Source organism: Sturnus vulgaris, chromosome 24 (genome assembly GCF_052056855.1).
Source record: "Sturnus vulgaris isolate bStuVul1 chromosome 24, bStuVul1.hap1, whole genome shotgun sequence".
NCBI lineage: Eukaryota > Metazoa > Chordata > Aves > Passeriformes > Sturnidae > Sturnus > Sturnus vulgaris.
The window spans coordinates 5178925-5198294 of record NC_142266.1 but is presented as its reverse complement, the minus strand read 5'-3'; the positions used below and the strand labels follow the sequence as shown (position 1 = coordinate 5198294).

Genomic DNA, 19370 nt, shown 5'->3' with positions numbered 1-19370 from the left:
GAATTTAATTAATCCCAAGGCTGGGGAATGGGAAATGCTGGGATCATCAGAGCTGTGACCTCCCCACAGGATTTGGAGCTTTTCTCCCAACCCTCCCTGCTCCAGGAGAGCTTTTCCCAACCTTTCCCAAAACTTCCAGCACGAAACACCTAAACACAAGAAACTCTTTGTAAGCTGGCATTATTAATCGAATTAATTAAAAGTATTTATCATCTCCAAGGAAAAGGCAATGGGATTTCCTCTCACAGCTCTCAAATGCTGCAGATTTCACCAATCCAAATTTCAGTCCCATGGAGCAGTTCCCTGCGCTGTGGAATCGCTGATCCCAGTTGGGAAATCTTAAAATTAATGGATGTGAGCAATTCCAATCCCCTTTAAGGTTTAGGAAAGGATCAGGACAAGCAGGGAGAGCTGTGGTGTTCCCCAAGGGAGTTGGTGATTTCCTTCCCTCCTTCAGAAGAGGTTTTCCCTCCCTGGAAATGACACTGAAACACCTAAACCCCCCCAAAAAACCCTTCAAAACCTGACATTAATTAAATCAATTTAAAATATTTATCATTGTCAAAAAATGAAAGGCAATGGGATCTCCTCTCACAGCTCACAAATGCTGCAGATTTCACCAACCCAAATTTCAGCTCCATGGAGCAGAGCCTGCATTTCCCTGTGCTGTGGAATCTCTGATCCCGGTTGGGAAATCTTTAAATTAATGGATGTGAGCAATTCCAATCCCCTTTATGATTTAGGAAAGGATCAGGACTTGCAGATTTTTGTTTTGTTGTGACTCAGGTTTCAAAGCTGAGGAAGAAACCAAGCAGAAATTTCCTCTAAGCAGAAATTCCCAGGGAAAAATAAGACATTTCTGTGCAGGAATGGCAGGAGGAGAAGCTTTTCCTGTCACACTGGAAAAACAGGAAAACTTTGGGCAGATTTTCCTCATGGTTTTCATCTCTTCCTCCATAATTTGTAGCAGGAAACCCAAATGGAGAAGTTATCCTACAAAACACCCAGGAACACCCAAACTCTGCTCCATGCACCCCAAACCTGGGTGGGGGTGATTTTTTGGGGACAAAAAGGTACAGAAATAACGGGAAAGGATGAAACATCCATGGATACCCAGGGAACACTCCAGGGCACATCCCCCCGATGAAGGGGACCCTCCTGGGGCTGGATCAACCCCGATAAATCAGCACAGGAAAATCTGGTTCCACACTCGGGTCTCCCAAAATCCAGGTTTTGTGCAGCCACACCACGAATGCAGCCCTGGGAAGGGATTTTAACCCTTTAAGATGCTCAGCTCCATGGTTGTCTGTCATGACAGGAAGAAAGAGCCGAGTTTATTCACAAACACTCTTGGTTTTATAGCAGGACTGCAACTCCCAGAGCAGAGAAAAGGAGATTGGTTCAGAGAGAAGACACCCCATGGCCAGGGCCTGGGCACACACCACAACAGGGGTTTGATTTTGGTATTAATTCCTTTTTATTTTGGCCAAATTATCACCCTGGGAGAAATTCTCCCTTAGCCTTGAGCTGGAGCAGCTCATGGGCTGGGAACAGAGCTGAGAAGATCCAGCCTGGAATATTTTTCAGGCTGTAATTTTTTTACTTTCTCAATCTGTGTCCCACACACGGATAACAACAGCCCTGAGCCACAACCTGCCTGGCAATGGGAATTTAGGGATATTCCTCATTAAAATCCTCCTCCACCAGGGATTTGGGCTGAGCTCAGCAGGGAGGGGAGAATTCCACAGGCTCCATCCTGCTCCAGAGGGGAGGAAAAGCAGGATCCCAGCATTTCCAAACAATTCCCAAAAAAATTAAAATAAAAAACCTGAGATCCTGTGAGATCCCCCCTGCAAAAGGCAGGGAGCCAACGTGCAGGAATTCCAGAGGGAAAGGAGAATCAATGGGAGCTTGGAGCCTTGGCAGGCTGGGGATTCATCCAGAACGGATGGAATGGTGTTTGCGGGGATGCAGATGCAAAGTGGTTGCTGTTCTTTTGCTCCACAGCTGGAGGAGAGACAAGGGCTGAGACTGGAAAAAGCTGAGAGCACCAAAAACTGCCCTCGACTCAATTCCCACTGCCAAAATTTCCCATTGGGAAAATGGACAGGGATTGATCTTTCCCAGGCCAGGGCAGTCACACCTCGTTCACTCCCCACACTCTGGAGTCACACCAGTACAGAAAGGGTGTTTAAATTGTATTTAAATAATAATTTAAAAAAAAAATTTAAAAATAAATCTATAAATAAAAATTAAAATAAATAAATAAAAATTATAAAAAATAAAATATATATAAATATAATATTATAAAAATATATATAAAACATATATTACATAAATAAATGAATATAATAAATATAAATGAATATAAAAATAAATGTAAAAATAAATTTTAAAACTGGATTGTATTTCAATTTATAACAGTGCAAAAATGGCAATAAATTCACAATACTGCATAAATAGCACGAGACAGACCCAAACCTCGCTCCTCTGCCCCTGGGGGCTGAAATCCTGCTGGATAAGGACCAGGCACAGCCAAAAAAACGGGGAAAAAAAAAAAAACAGCATTCCTGGCACAGCCTCCCTGCCCTGCTGGGCTGCTCCAGCACCTCCCTGCCCTCCACACGAGATATCAAAGGGGCTTCGATTACAAATAATTACGCTCACTTTTAATTACAGCCCTTAACAAAACGAGCTCTCAGCAGGGAGCGAAGGTCAGGGATTTAAACCCAGCTGGGAAAAACAGGGGAGAGTTTGTGTGGGGACAGGAACTGAGCCCGAGGGGATGAATCAACCTTTAACGGGTGAGCAGGGGCTGCAAAAGGTCTCCCAGGGAAGCTGTGGCTGGCTCTGGATCCCTGGAAGTGTCCAAGGCCAAGCTGGACAGGGCTTGGAGCAACCTGGAAGTGTCTGGATGTGTTTGAAGGTGTCTGGAGGTGTCTGGAGGTGTCTGGAGTTTTTTGGAAGTGTCTGGATGTGCTTGGATGTTTTTGGAAGTGTTTGGAGTTGTCTAGAGGTGTTTGCATGGGCTCGGATGTTTCTGTACGTGTTTGGATTTGTCTGGAGGTTTTTGGAAGTGTCTGGATTTCTTTGACGTGTCTGGAGTTGTTTGGATGTGTCTGGCTGTGTCTGGAGGTTTCTGGATTTGTCTAGAGGTGTTTGGAAGTGTCTGAAAGTGTCTGGATTTGTCTAGAGGTGTTCGGATGTTTCTGGATTTGTTTGGAAGTGTCTGGAAGTGTCTGGGTGTGTTTGGATGTGTCTGGATTTGTCTGGAAGTGTCAGGATGTGTCTGGGTTTGTCTGGATTTGTTTGGATGTGTTTGGATGTGTCTGGAAGTGTCTGGATTTGTGTGGATGTGTCTGGATTTGCTTGGAAGTGTCTGGATTTGTGTGGATGTGTCTGGATTTGCTTGGAAGTGTCTGGATTTGTGTGGATGTGTCTGGATTTGCTTGGAAGTGTCTGGATTTGTGTGGATGTGTCTGGATTTGCTTGGAAGTGTCTGGATTTGTGTGGATGTGTCTGGATTTGCTTGGAAGTGTCTGGATTTGTGTGGATGTGTCTGGATTTGCTTGGAAGTGTCTGGATTTGTGTGGATGTGTCTGGATTTGCTTGGAAGTGTCTGGATTTGTGTGGATGTGTCTGGATTTGCTTGGATGTGTCTGGATTTGTGTGGATGTGTCTGGCTGTGTCTGGATGTGTCTGGATTTGTTTGGATTTGTGTGGATGTGTCTGGCTGTGTCTGGCTGTGCACACCCACTCCACCACCCCAGCCCAGCACCCAAACTCGTTCCAGCTTTTGCTCCATTCAACACCAAAGGACCAAGAACCCCCTTTGTTCATCTCCTCCTCCCAGGGCTCTGTAAATCAACAACCCTCCCCAACACCACCTCGAACTGAGAGGGAGCAGGCTCAGACGGGACCCTGGGGCTGTGAGGATGAGCAGGAGCTGCCACGGAATTCCCAGAGCAGCCGTGGCTGCCCCCGCATCCCACACCAGGCTGGCACCGCAACCCCTTCCCAACCCAAACCCGCCTTGGAATTCCACGAAACACAAGGCTGGAATCGTGCAGAACAGCAGGACCCCGCGGTGCCTGGAGCTGCAGGGGCTGCCAGCAGCAGGCTGGACCCACCTTGGCGGGGTTGAGGGCGGTGATGACCCACACGCAGTAGGCGTTGTTGTCGTACTGCACCGGGTAGTTGGGGGACGTGATGACCCCGCTGGGGCCGCGCAGGTACGTGTCACACATCCTGGCTGGGGACACCAACGGGGACAGTCAGCACCGGGGGGGGGTCATTCCAGGGGCAGGGAGGAGGGATGGGTTTGGTGTGGAGGTGGGAGGAGGGGGAAATTTAGGAATCGGCGTTTTCGCGGGAGGAAGGGATTGTTTGTTCCAGACGTGGCGTAAAAATGGGTTTGTCTGTGAGGAGTGGGGGCATCAAACCCTGATCCCATTAAATCCTGATTCCCAACAAACCCTGATCCCATCAAACCCTGATCCCAGAAACCCCTGATCCCATCAAACCCTGATCCCAACAAACCCTGCTCTTAGCAAATCCTGATTCCCAACAAACCCTGATCCCATTAAATCCTGATTCCCAACAATTCCTGATCCCAGAAACACCTGATCCCATCAAACCCTGATCTTAGCAAGTCCTGATCCCAGCAAACCTGATCCCATTAAATCCTGATTCCCAACAAACTCTGATCCCATCAAATCCTGATCCCAACAAACCCTGATGTCATTAAATCCTGATTCCCAACAAACTCTGATCCCATCAAATCCTGATCCCAGCAAACTCTGATCCCAACAAACCCTGATGTCATTAAATCCTGATTCCCAACAAACCCTGATCCAAACAAACCTGATCTCATCAAATCCTGATCCCAACAAATCCTGACCTCAACAAATTCTGATCCAAACAACCCTGATCCCATCGACCCCTGATCCCAACAAATCCTGATCCCATCGACCCCTGATCCCATCAAAACCCCATTCCCATCTCAACCACTCTCTACTCCTCACACTGATTTATTTCCTTTCCTTCCTCATTTTTTTTCCTCCCAAAATTCCTTCCCCATCCAGGCCAGAGGGGCCAGGACTGACACAGCTCCTTCCTGATGTCCCCAAAAAGTCACATTCCCTTCCTCCCTGCAGATCCCAAAACCCTGCACAGCGAGGATTTATTAGGTCATTATTAAGTATTTATTAAGCTGGTTTCCTTCTGTGGGCTCAGAACTAAGGTGGAAACTCAGCTCTGCACCTTCAAAATATCTCAGGTAAAAGGAAAGCTGGGAAAAGTGCTTAAGCAGGGAAAATTTTGCCTGTGGAATGCCTTTGATGTAATATTTAGCTGAAATATTGCACCCAAAAAAAAAAAAAAGTGGGGAAAAACATCCCAGTTCTGGAATTGTTTTCTGCTGCTGTGATGGAGCCTCGAAATTAATTTATTTTTGAAGTTTATTTATTTATTTAAATTTAGCATTTAATTTAGGAGACGTATTTGCACATGTGGAGTCTGCAAGGGTTTGTTGTTGTTTTTTGGGGTTTTTTCCCTCTGTTTTTCCATGTTTTTCTCTGTAAAACATGGAAAAATCATCTCCTGGCCAAGCTGTGGGAACATTGGGAATGGTTTGGAAGCAGCTTAGGTCACTTATCCAGGATGCTGAACCACTCCTGCCTCATCCTGGAGCTCCCATTGAAAAAAAAAAAAAGTAAATCCCATTATTCCCATTTTTCAAGTGGGATTCAGTGACTCTCCCAGGATCCAGAGAGAATCTGCTGAAGGTGGGGAAGCTGCAGAACTTTCCCCCAAAGTTTGCTCAGTGGGGATTAAGAAATAATTGAAGAAGTTAAAATCTGGGACTGACTCTGGAATTTGAGAGAAACCAAATTTTAAAAAAATGGAACGAACTGGGAGAAAAAAGTGGCAGAAAGCTGAAATAAAAATCTAACTTTTTAAAAAGGAAAAAAAAAACCAAACCCCAAACATGAAAGTCAGCAGCTAAAAAAATTAAGTTGATTCACAGAAACAGAATAATGCAGGCAAATCCTTTTTTATCTCTAGCAGGAGGACACCATAAATTTCCTTTATAGTGTCACATATTTATGCCAAATATCCTCTTACACTGATTCAATTTATTCCAGGCTTGTTTCAAGAATTACATGGGATTCCAAAGCCCTGAAAAAATCTGCAGATGAAATTAAAGAAAAAAAAAAAAAACCTATTTATGATTTTAAGAGCTTTAAAGGGATTCAATTAAAAATATTACAAGTTGTTCTTTATTAGCATTACAAATATCACAATGTGACATTTCAGAGAGGGAATGAAAACAAAATGGCCAAGGGCAAAATGGGAAAAATGGGAAAAAACTCCATTCCCTGCTGGCTCATGGCACAGGATGAGGCTCCTGGGGAAGCACAGCCCCCAGATCCCACATTTCCAGTTAGAATTTTTTTTTTTTTTTTTTTAATCTCCATCTCTGCTTTTCCAAGTTTTATTCCAGTCTTTCCTCTTACAGGAGAAGGGAGAAAACTCCTGGAATAGGGAGAGGGAGGATCTTGCTCAGGTTTTACATCCCTGAACAAAAGGGATGTTCGGGAGAGAGGGGAGGGAAGGGATTTAGGGACAGGTGGGAAATTCCTGGAAGAGGCTGTGAGGGGAGAAGGGGGTGCAGAAAGAGGGACTGAGGGGGTGAATAAAGCTTTCATGGCAGGGTGGGGATGCCCTGGAAAAAGTTTCCCAGGGAAATTGTGGAATCTCAATCCCTGGAAATGTCCAGGGGGATGGTGGAAGTGTCCCTGGCCATGGAACAGGATTTTCCTCAAGGTTCTTCCCAACCCAAACCACTCTGGGATTGTTTGACCTGAGGGCAGGATGGGTGATGGAAAAGGGACAAGAAGGAGCTGGGAATTCCCAGAGATCCCAAAATCCAGCCCTCTCAGGCTGCCCTGGATCCCTGGAAGTGTCCAAGTCCAGTTTGGAGGGAGAGTGGAAGGAGCAGGATGGTCCCAACCTAACCCAAACCATTCTGGGATTATTTGACCTGAGGGCAGTATGGATGATGGAAAAGGGACAAGAAGGAGCTGGGAATTCCCAAAAAAACCAAAATCCAGCCCTCTCAGGCTGCACCATCACTGGGAGTGTCCAAGTCCAGCTTGGAGGGAGAGTGGAAGGAGCAGGATGGTCCCAACCTAACCCAAACCATTCTGGGATTCTCTGAGCTGGCCATGACTTGAGAGCAGGATGGGTGATGGGGAAGGGACAAGGAGGAGCTGGGAATTCGCAGAAATCCCCAAACCCAGGCAGGCTGAGCCCCCTCACCTCTGCAGACGGGCCGGTGGTCGCTCCAGGCCACGATGATGTCGCTGACTCTCTTGCAGGTGATGCTCTTGGAGCCCTGCAGGTCGTAGCCCTCGTTGCAGGTGAACTGGATGCTGGAGCCCAGCCTGGAGAGGGGACAGAGGGGACATCAGCCCTGTCCTGCCTCCTGCACGCCGGGGTTTTGGGGCCAGAGCCACCCCCCGAGCCGCAGGGAGGGAGGAGGGGGCAGCTCTGCCTCCCCTCTGCTCTGTGTGTGCCCCATGGCCAAATCCCAGTCCTTAGCGACATTCCAGTGGGAATTTCATCCACAGCCCCGGGAGAGGACACGCTCAGCGTTCTTATAAAGTGTGGGTGGGAAAAAAAAATAATAAAAGTCATCCTTATGAGCTGCTGAGAGTTCTGCTCTTTATTCTGTGGTTTGGATTCCGAGCCTTTGCTGCTGCAGCTGCTTTGTTCACTGAGGGAACACAATCCAGTCTGCAGAGCTGGGAATTCATCTCGAGGAATTTAGGGACTGGTGGGAATTCCCTTTCCTCTGCCCTCACTTCTTTGCTGAATTTAAGGAGTTTTTTTTTTTTTTGTCTCCTCATTTTTGACATTTGAATTTGACAGACTGGGATTTGATGGAGAGACAATTTCCATGAGCATAACAGCCCAGCAAAATCAGATGAAATATCGATTCCCCACGGCCACCAGCAGCTGGGCCATCCCTGCAAAGGAAAACTGGGAAAGGAACAGCAGCACTGGTTTAAACTTTATAAACCCCAAAGAGCTGGCACCACACAGACTCGGTGACAAGGAACCTCAAATTCCCTAAGGGCTGGGGCTTGAGCTAATTTAAAAAGTGATTTTTGGTTTTTTTTTTTTGGCTGTTTCAGTTTTCCAGGGGAGGGATGACAGCACACAGGGATTCTACAGCCTGGATTGGGAAAGGATAAAAATACTCCAAGAGATTTTTAGAGATCCTCACGTGGAACAGCACTCACAGGGCAGGGTTTCACACACGTGCCCCCCAAAATTGGGCAGGATTTTGGGATGGGGACAGAGCAAACAGAGCCCCCCCACGCCAGGAGCACACCCGGGGACACCCAGGAGCTCTGCAGCATGCACAGAACACGCAGAAATTAAAGTGAAAATGTTCTTACCTAAAATCGTTGCCTATCCTTTTGCCTCTCTCGGGAATCCCAGGGTCTGGACACAAATTATGTCCCTGGGACACACCAACCTGAGTTACTACAAAGCAAAAAAACAGCACATACAGAGACAGAATAGCAAAAGGAACATTCAGCAGCTGTCTTGGTGGATGTGGCGAGAAAAATGGCAACTGGGAGCTCAAAAAACCTCAACGTGTTCTGTTTTATTCTGCAAAAACAACAGCTTTGGAAAGAAATACCCGCTCAGTTTTACACACCTGAGTGTTTTTTTAGGAAATGCCAGCTAGGGACACAGCTTTACCTCCGTTCCACTATAGAAATAACGCTGGAAAAACTTGTGGGGTTTTTTTTTTGTGTTTTATTTTCCATTCTGCTAAATGACGCCACTTCCAGAGCCCGTTTCGTGGGATGAGAACACCACCTGTGACCTTCCAAACCCCCCAAACCCAGCCCGGTGTGCCAAGGAAAATAAAACAACTCCATGAGAAGGCAGGGGGGTGATCCCAGGGGGGAAAAACCCAAGCACAGAGAGGGAGAAAGGAGAGGGGAAATGCGAGCCGAGGGGTTTAAAGCAAAGTCATTTAGTTGGAACATGGAAAATTTTATGGAGCCAGCCCGAAACATGAAATCCATGGAGTGCTGAGCAGAATCCTCCCAGCTCCATCTGTGCCCGTTTCCAGCCCTCCCCAGCCTGCCCGGGGGGCACAGGAGGGTCCAGGGTGGGGGAACCCGGGGGGCTCCTCAGCCCTGGCACAATCCTCATTTTCCATCTGAATTCCACCACGGTGAAGGGATAAAATAGGGGATTTTGCCACAGGAACTCGATGGGAATTCGTTTTCTTTAGCCAAAACCACACCGCATTTCTCAGCAGGGATGCTGAGCCACCGACACAACCCCGTTCCCATTCCACCTCTGCCTAGCACTGCGTTGCAGGGAAGAAAAATCCCGATTTTCTCCGTGGCCAGGAGGGAGGTGACACTGAGGCGACAGCAGCCCTTTCTCAGGGCTCAGCAGCCGGACAGGGGGGAAGGGGAGAATCCACCCAGACCGGGCACACACAAAGCCAAGAGCATCCAAATATTTGGGAATTCACCGCTGGGGAATCCCTGGTGCATCCCAAACCGTTCCTACAAGGAGGGAAGGGATCTGTGCTTCCCAACTTTTGCCGATCCCCAAAATATTCCAGCTTCTCCTCAGCACTGACACCTCCTCTGATGCCTTTTAAGTCCTTTCCAGGAATTTCCTTTTGGAATTTTTCCCTTTTTTTCCTCCCTTCTTGCCGTGCTGGAGCCGGGATTGTCCCAGCTCTGTTTTCCCACGCGATGCTTTGAGCTCTGCTCCACGTGAGTGAGGGCACAGAGGAGACACGGATCCACGGGAAAACTGCCTCCCGAGGGATTGCTTTCCCACTTTTCCATTCCCGAGGGATTATTTTCCCACTTTTCCATTCCTGAGGGATTGTTTTCCCACTTTTCCACGTCCATAACCCCTCATTATGCTCAGTCAGCCGAGGAGGCAGCAGCACCCAAAGCAGAATCCGGCATCCCTGGGGTTTTTTTTTTTTGGGGGGGTTTTTTTGTAGCTCCAAACTTTTCTTTGCCACTTTTCCCAGGCCCAGAGAATCCCAAATCACCCCCCGAGTGTGAAGGAAGGGATTCCACGGATTCCACTCCCAGCTTCTGACAGGGAAAATTTGGCTGCACAAATTCCTCAGGTGCCACCACCCCTCCTTGGGGTTCCTTCCCATCACCTCCCCAAGCTCCAAAAAGAGGAAAATCCAGCCCAGGATGAGGCTCCCAGCCAGGGTTTTATGTCCCAAAGCCACGAGGGAGGTGCTGGAGTCAGGAATCTCTGAATTCTTCACAGAGAAATCAGAGTGCAAGAATTTCATTAAAACCTTTGGGTGGATTGAAGGATGTTAAGCCACTCACACACAAAGTAAAAGTGCAAGTTTCAGTTTTAGTATGAGCAAGGAAGCAAATAAATAAGTAGAATGAGTTTTAAGTGCTTTTAGTGAGTAAAATCTCAGATGCCAGAGCAGTAGCACATGTTCTAGTGAAGGTTAAAAACCACAGCCCTGGGTATTGCTGTTTCCCAGTTTCAGACATAATAAAGTTATAAATTATATATTTTTTTTCAAATTAAAACAAAACAGACCATGTGTGTGGTTTATACGTTGCCTGACGTACTAAAAAACTAAAATTCTAATAAATTAAAAAGTACTAGTCCAAGCCTTAAATTGTTAAAAAATTTCTATTAAAAACATGCATCAAAAAAAGCTGGTGCTTTATACCATTACTTTTACCACTTACTTTTTATGCCATATGTTTTTATACCTTTTTACTTTTTACCATTGCTTTACTTTACTTTTAAAACTAAAATACTTTTACAATAAACAACTTTATGACAACTATTAACTACTTAATTCATTAAAAAAAAAAAAAAAGGCATCCAAAAGTCTAACCTCACAGGAGGGAAATGCTCAGATTCCTGATTTTTCCCCCCCTGACCAGACACACCTGTAACAGCTTCCAGGGCTGCACCCCAACATTTGGGAGCTGTTCCTCAGAGAAAATAAAAAATAAAAATAAAAAAATCACATTCCCACAGCAAATTCCTCCCCACAATGGTCAAACCCCCCCCCAGAGCAGCCCTTTTGTTCCCCCCAGTGATTATTTCCCATTTCCCATAAAAACCAAGCCTGGAATTCAAAATTTTGGGAAGAAACGAGGCCGAGGAAAACCCAGACCCTGCAGGAGAATTTGTGAGGTCTGAGCCCGACCCATCTCTGTTAACTGGAGATTCATTAACACCTAAAAACGTGTAGATAAAGCAGAGAACAGGGAAGATAAAGCTGAGCAAGGAGGGGAGAGGGAAGATATCTCCATATCCTGGGAGTTGGGGAATTTCTCTTTTAAGGAGAGTGAAAGAAAAGGAGGAGACGGATTCGATGCTCGTTTACAGAAACTTTTGTTCTCCACCTTTTGTTTTGAACACGCACACACACAAATAGAGCACCCAAAGGTTCTAAACTGGATTTGTCGTGCTGAGAATTCGCTGTCAGAGCAACGCTCACCTTTCCCAAAGCTTCACCTGGGCTGTGCCATTCCCAAATTGAACCCTTCAAGGTTATTGGGGGAAAAAACAGCAGATCCCCAAAATTGTGATGAGCTGCTCAATTTCTGTATTAGAAACTCAAGAATTCTCTCCCCCAACCATGGGATTGGTTTTCCACCCCCTCATTCTCCTGATTTTTTTTTTTTTTTTTTTAATTTCTTCCTCCTCGTGAATTCAGTGACAGCCAGGCTTGCCACTGGAATTCACTGCTAAAATCTTCTTTAGTTCGGCCTCTCTCCATAAAAAAAGCTGGCTGACAGATTCCCAAGGGACAATTTCTCACCGAATTTCAGAAGTACAAAATAATTAAAAAAAAAAAAAACTTCAGACAAAGCCCCAGCATGAGAAATCCAGCGAAAAGGGGTGGGCAGGGCTGCAGCAGGAACGAGGTGGCTGAAAGGGTTAATCCGTGTGATTCCACGCAAACTTCTGGGAAAGGTTACAAAAATCAGGGATGGAGAGCAGGGAGCTGATTTATGGGGGCAGGGCTCACCCACAGAGATCCTTCAGCACCCAAAAAAATCCCAGAAATGCAGAATAATTTAATCCCGGACACTGAACACAGCCGGGTTTAGCAACACCGAGTGTGAAAAGGGAAAACCCAATTCCAGCTGGAAATGTTCCACCAGGAGAACTCTAAACCCGAATTTCTCACCCTGTGCTACCCCAGAACAGCTCAGAAGATGCAGGATCGCCAGAATTCCAGAATTCCCAGCCCATTGCCAGAGTGTCCCTCAGGATGCAGGATCACCAGAATTCCCAGAATTCCAGAATTCCCAGGGTGAACCTCAAGATGCAGAATCACCAGCACTCCCAGAATTCCCAGAATTCCCACAGAATCCCTCAAGATGCAGGCTCACCAGCATTCCCAGAATTCCAGAATTCCCAGGGTGAACCCCAAGATGCAGAATCACCAGAATTCCCAGAATTCCCACAGCATCCTTCAAGATGCAGGATCACCAGAATTCCCAGAATTCCCAGTGTCCCTCAAGACCCAGGATCACCAGAATTCCAGAATTCCCAGCTCATTCCCAAGGTGTCCCAAGCCAGGTTTTGTCCCCAAGCCCCAGGTGCCTCCCGTGTCCCTCAGCACCAGGGACCCACCCTCACCTCCCCAAAATCCAGAAATTCCCACCCCCCCACCCCCCCCCCCAAACTGCTCAGCCCCCCAAAAATAATTTTGCAAAGCAGATTCTGACCGAGCTGGGCACTCACAGAATTCCCAATCCTTCATCCACGACCTCTCCAGGTTGGATTCACCCAAACACCACAAAATCCACTTGGATGCTGTGTTTTTTGTTTTTTTTTTTAAACCCAAACATCACATTTTTCCCCACTGTGGGACCTGGAATATTCACATTTATATTCTGCATTCAGAAACAGCCTCCAAATTACGGCCTAAAATTTAAAATTATTTATTCTACCTACGTTGTTTCTCTGTATTATTTTCCCTCCAGAAGTGATTAAATCAAGATTTCCAGATAATTTTACTGATGGTGAGCAGGTACAAGGCACTTAATTAGGAATTCAAACAAACACATCCCTCTACAACTGAGCACAATCAGCATCTCCTCCCCAAAATTCCGTATTTTTATGGATTTTTTTTTTTTCCCTGCAGTAACACAAGCATCTTTTACACCACCACATTTTGCCTCCCTTCAGCCACACAAAACACACAAATTTTAATCTGACCAGGCAATCCCAAACCCAAAACCTCTGGATTTAAGTGTTGGTTCTTCCAGGGAGGATTTTAGGCCGGGTTTAAGCAAAGAGCACTTGGAAAAAAAAAAAAAAAAAAAAAGAAAAAACGCTGCTGGTAGGAATAACAGAAAATAAAGCAGGGATTTGAAAGTTGGACTCGATCTTTTCAAGGATTTTAAGATTCTGTGGCACAGCTTTCAGTGTTACCAAGAGACACAAGAATTCCTGAATTTCTGCTGTTTGAGCCAGAGCAACTGGAAATTGCTCTGGAATAGGAAATTTCTTTACCCAGCCTGTCCCTGTGTCATTTTTTGGGGATGCAGACTCAGCTCATGAAAATTTGGGAGCACAAAGGGGCACGACCAACCCTGCAAATCCAGCAGGGAGCAGAGCAGGAAAGGCTTTGCAAAAAAAAAAAAAAAAAAAAAAAAAAATTAAAATTAAAAAAAATAATATTTTCCTGGTGCCATCTCCTTGGGAATCAGCATTTCTTCATCAGCAGCTGGAAATTCCCTGTGGGAGCAGGAGGCTACATGAGACAGGGATGATCAGGGCTGCAAATCCTGACCTGGTGGAAAGCAGGGCATGGAAAAGGGGCTGGAGGCTCAGGGGGGGTGACAAGGACCACGGAATAGAAATAATTTTATATATATATATATAATTATTAATATATAGAATATAAATTTAATAAATGGAATGGGGCCACCACCCCCATTCCCATTATTCCAGTTTAACAACCTCCAGCCTGAGCTGTGCTCCATCAGCAGGAAGAGATTTGAGATCTGAGATCCCAAGATGCTGAACTGGCAGCTCTGAGCCCCTTGGGACAGGATAAACCAGGCAGAGGGAATTAATTCCTTTTTTTTTTTTTCCCTCAGAAGAGCAGCAGGGCTGGGAGAGGGCAGGATCTGCAGGTGCTGTGTCCTCCTCAGCCTCAGCACATTAAAAACAGGTAAAACTCCCCCAAAAACCATTCCCAGGAGGGAGAAATGGGAATTTTGTGTGTTGGAAATGCCAGAATACTTCATTAAACCAATCACTCCACCATTCCACACCAAGCCAGGGGGGTTTCCAGCCAGATTTCCCACTCTGTTCAATGCACTGGGATGTTCATTCCAATTAAATTCTTCCTGGCAAGGAATGTATCCCCCAGCCAGGAGCAGCTTGGACACCGAGTTTTCCCTTTCAAATGGAATTATTTTCCCCCTGGATATACCCCCAGCGTTTTCTGCTCTGCAGATTTTGAGCTGGTTTTTACCTTTTTGGGCCTTGCTCCCCCAAAAAAAAAAAACCCAAAAAAAAACCCCAGAGTCTCTAAAAATTCTCCTGGGAGCTGGGAGGGAGATCCTCCTCCCAGCCAGCCAGGATTCAGATCCAACCCATCCATTTTTCTGAATTTTGTGCGTGCAAAATCCACCCAGCAGAAATGTGCAAACTGCTCCTCTCTGATGGGGGGTAATGGGCCATGCAACCAAATGAGCAATTCCAGCCTCTCCCCTAAAATCCATTTGGAAAAATGCTGCTCCCACCTGAATCCATATAAAATATTAACTCCGAGTCACACCCCTCCTGTTTCCTTTTAGTCACTGTAAGAGCCCGAGATTCGGGGATTAAAAAAAAAAAAAACACAGGTTTTGCTGCTGATTTGGGAAGAACCTGATGGAAAATGAAAGATTTCCCCACCTGCCAGAGGGAGGCACAGCAGTGACCCCAAAGTTCTGCCCCTGCCACGCCAACCCCTAAACAAACACACCCTGAAAAATCAGCATTGCAAACCCGGCCCCACAAACCCGGCCCTACAAACGATTTTTTTTCTGCAGGAAAAATGAAATAAAACTCAAATGGAAGAAGGAAGACGCTGCTGCCGCCTCTGTAAATTTTCTAATTTATTTTTTTTTTACGTTGTTCCTTATCCCTGCTCCTTATTTCCAGCGATAACGTCCAACCCCGTTCCCAAAATTCTTTGCTTTCCCCACTGAAAGGAGCCCAAAGTCACGACCCTGGAGCACAGAACCAACCAAATCCACGGAGCCCAAGCCCCTGCAGCCCTTCAGGAGTTAGTAAATGTTTGTGAACAGAGCTGGCAGGAGGGAGTGATGCAGAAATGCAGAGGGAAGAGAGGGGAAAAGCACCCAAACTTTTCAGAGTGGAGAAGTTTTAGAGATTACTGGAAAGTTCCAATGAAATGTTCCAGGAGATTGTTATCAAAAAGACAGCGAAGGAAGAGCCAAAAATAAAATAAAATAAAATAAAATAAAACTTACACACAGATGTCTTCTGGTTGTTGTCCTTGCTGGGCATGAGCTTCACCCCTCTGGACTTCAGCTCCATCTGCTTCTTGACTGCAGGGGTGGGGAAAAAAAAAAAAAAAAGGGAAGATGAGGGAAAGGTTTAGCTGAGCTTCAGGGATTTTGAAGTTTTCGTTTGAAAAAGAAAAATGTGAATCACCCACATGGTGCATCCTCCCCTTTGGGATCACCCGGCTTGTCCTGACCCCTCAAAACCAGCAAGGATTTTTTTCCTTGCAATGTTTTCCCTGTTAGGGCTTTGGAGAGGGATTTGTTTTCCGTGTCAGGGCATTGGGGAGCTTTAATTTCAAAATAAAAATGGGGTCCAACCCTCTCCATCCCTTTGTAACCCACACAGGAGAAAGGGAAACTCTGAGGATGCTGAGAGGAAAATGCTGAGCTGGTTTCCCCCCCCAGTTTTTCTGCTGCAGGAATTTATCCCAGGAATCCATGATAGAGCAGAGATATTCCAGGGGAATAACCTAAAAACTGCAGAGCTGGTGTGGAAAAGCAGCAGGAAAAGGCAGGAAAACAGCAGGAAAAATACAATTCAAGCCCATTATTGGCAAAGGGAAACATCCTCACACCTGGGGGACTCCTCCCAAATTGTGAACATTTCCCTCCCTGCTCCAAACCTCCATGGAAAGAGGGGAAAAACCAGGAAAGGGAATGAGAATTCCATCCCAGAGCCCCAGCCTTGCCCAGCAGGGAGCAGCAATTTGTTTTCGTGCTCTGCACTTGGCTGCTCCCTCCACCCCCGGGGCTCTGACACAAACCCCACCTGGCAGAACATCTGGGAGCAGCACGAACAGCTGGATTTGGGATAATTCCAGCCTCCAGAGGCAGGAATTGGGATAAAAGAGCCCTCACTGTGAGGAATTGGGATAAAAAAGCTTCCAGAGGCAGGAACTGGGATAAAAGAGCTTCCACTGACAGGAACTGGGATAAAAGAGCTTCCAGAGGCAGGAATTGGGATAAAAGAGCCTCCACTGTGAGGAACTGGGATAACTCAGCCTCCACTGGCAGGAATTGGGATAATTCCAGCCTCCACTGCAGGAATTAGGATAATTTCAACTCCCACTGACAGGATTTGGGATAACCCAGCCCTCACTGACAGGAATTGGGATAACCCAGCTCCCACTGACAGGATTTGGGATAACCCAGCTCCCACTGACAGGATTTGGGATAACCCAGCTCCCACTGACAGGATTTGGGATAACCCAGCCCTCACTGACAGGATTTGGGATAACCCAGCTCCCACTGACAGGATTTGGGATAACCCAGCCCTCACTGACAGGATTTGGGATAACCCAGCCCTCACAGCAGGATTTGGGATAAAAGAGCCCCAAATCCCTTTCTGGGAGCCTTTTCCTGTCGGACCATCCCTCATCCCTGGAGAATCCCAGCCCATCTCCCACTTCAAACCCTTCTCCCCCGCCCCCCCCCGTGCTCTTCATCTTGTCAGCCTTTCATCCCTGAATTAGCACATTCCTAAGACAAAGCTGTCAAGAACAATTACCCATGTAACTAACGAGGGGGTTTGCAGTCGTGCCGAGGGTTTTTTTGGGGTTTTTTTTGGGTTTAAAAAACCCTTTTTGGAACAGCTGTTGCAGGAGGCTCAGACAGGGAGAGGCTCCTTGAAGCTCACCTGAGGTGCTGCTTTGAGGGAGATGCTTTTCACTCATCATTTCCTCACAGCTTTTGGCTTTCTCTTTAAATAAAGCAGCAATAACTTCAAACTCTGCATTAGCTGGAAAATATTCATGAGGAAAAGCTCCTGTCTTCCTCACCAGCTTCAATCTGTTCAGGGCAGCTGCCTTTTTTTATTAATTTAAGAAGGGAAAACTAATTAACAGCAGGCTGCTGTCAAAGCAAATCGAACTCTTTGTTGCTTTTTACTCCAAATTCACCTGCAAGTGCAGCAGGAGGGGAAAAAAAAAAAAAAAAAAAAAAAAAGCAGCAGGTTTTGGGATGCCCCAAAGGTCCACGTGGATGGGAATCACGGGATATTTCCAGCCTGATCTCAAGGTTTTGAATAAATGTGATATCAAAACAAAGGACTTAGGGCTACCCAAAACTCACATTTTGGGGGTAAAAAAATCTATTTCTGCTTCAAATAAAATAGTGATAGACCATCCTGTGGGGATTTTCCAAGCAAACACAGGGATAATCCCCCAATCCCAGCCTGACATTCCCTCCCAGGCAATTCCAAGTTTCCCGAGGCTGAATTTGGACTTTGATTTGAATTTCCAGGGATGTGGGTTGGGACCCTGCAGTCTCTGAGTGGATTGTGCTTTGGGGCACGATCAGTGATGGAGCAGCTTTATAAAATAATCCCCATTTTTCTATTCTCCCCTGCACTTCCCCGTTATCCAGCCCCCAGGGAAAGGTTTCCACTCTCCACACAAACAAAAGCTCAGCTCGGATGATCTGTGCACAATAAAGGGAATTTAGAGGCCAAGCAAAGCTCCCCAAGCGTTGGTGAACCCCAGCAGAGCTGATGGTGGCACCGTGGATGGGATGAGACATCCTTGGAAAAGTCAATTTTTCCATCAGGACACAGCAACCTGCAGGGATTTCCTCAGTGCCAAATCCAGGGGAGGGGGTGGAATGAGGGGAATTTTAAGGTGTCTGACAATCCAAACCATTCCAGGATTCTCTGGCACGGGGAATTCATAATTTGGATCCACCCAGGGCTGGAAATTTTTCAGGGGCATATTTTTAACCAAGGTTGTCCCAGAGCCATCCCTGCCAGATTCCATCCAACAAAAATCCAACAAAAACCCAACAAAAACCCAACAAAAATCCCCCTCCAACCCCGTCCTGATGGAAAACCTGGATCCCAAACCCTGCAGCAATGGGAGCAAGCACCAGGCACTCATCACCCAGCACCAATCCCAAAATTCAGAGCCCGAGCTGCATCCCCAGGAAACATCTCCTCCCCTAATTGCCTCGTGTCCCTTTCCAGCAGGACGGATCAAGATAAATTGGGAAGGATGAATTGATAAAGAGGGATCACTGCATCCTCTCCCTCCTCATCCTTCATTTCAGAGCCCTAATGATGGGAGTCACACTTTACAAATGACTCCATTTAGGCCACAGCCAGGCACAGTAAAGCACCACTCGTTTTCGTGCTTTGTTATCTAATTAAATAAATGCGAAGAATTCTCCCGGCTCCCTGTCCTCCAAAAAAAAAAAAAAAAAAAAAAAAAAAAAAAAAAAAAAAAATCCGGGATTTGAAAAATCCACTTTGTTTGTAAATTGGAATGTGGAGCAGTACCACAAAGGGCTGTGTCAGGATAATTGGATGAACAGAAACTCCCGATTTCTGGAGGGTTTTGCTGCTCTCACACATCCAACAGATCTAATGGAATACTCAGCATCCTGTCAGATTTGAGAGATGACATTACAAAGCTCTGCCAGCGTGGCAGGCAGGCCGGGCTGTTTCTTTTAAACCACTTCATGTTGCTCTAAATGAGAATTTAAGCAGACATTTATTTATTTTTAATTTGGAAAACAGCGCTTCAGCAACAAACGACAGGAGAAATCTATTCAGTGAAGCTCTGTTCTCCTTGTGGGGGGAATTGCTGTTAAATGCAGATCCTGCCTGGATCTCTTCCCTCCTGCTGGGATGGCTCAGCAGCCCCTGGGATACAGCAGGATGCTCCCAGGGGGTTCTTGGAGGTGAAAGGAAAAAAAAAAATGCAACTCTTTGGAAAAAAATCCCTGTTTTGGCAGCCTGATATTGGATCTTTGGGAGTCAGAGCCTGCACAAGCACCAGGATT

At 46.2% G+C, this 19370-nt stretch overlaps 1 protein-coding gene across 9 annotated transcripts in view; it reads right to left on the bottom strand.

Annotated features, from left to right (window-relative positions):
- The window catches only part of CSMD2 (CUB and Sushi multiple domains 2), a 288669-nt gene that overhangs the window by 142950 nt on the left and 126349 nt on the right, over positions 1–19370 (bottom strand). For 8 of the 9 annotated variants that reach the window (XR_015808349.1, XR_015808350.1, XR_015808351.1 and 5 more), the window contains exons 8-11: positions 15561–15638; positions 8469–8556; positions 7324–7448; positions 4131–4252 (exon numbers count right to left, since the gene is read on the bottom strand). Coding sequence is in view for 5 of the 9 variants with exons in the window: in XM_088178517.1 (XP_088034643.1) it covers positions 4131–4252; positions 7324–7448; positions 8469–8556; positions 15561–15638 (413 nt within the window). In the remaining 4 variants the exon portion in view is untranslated. The remainder of the gene's footprint in view (positions 1–4130; positions 4253–7323; positions 7449–8468; positions 8557–15560; positions 15639–19370) is intronic. The other variant, XM_088178516.1, reaches the window with a different exon arrangement.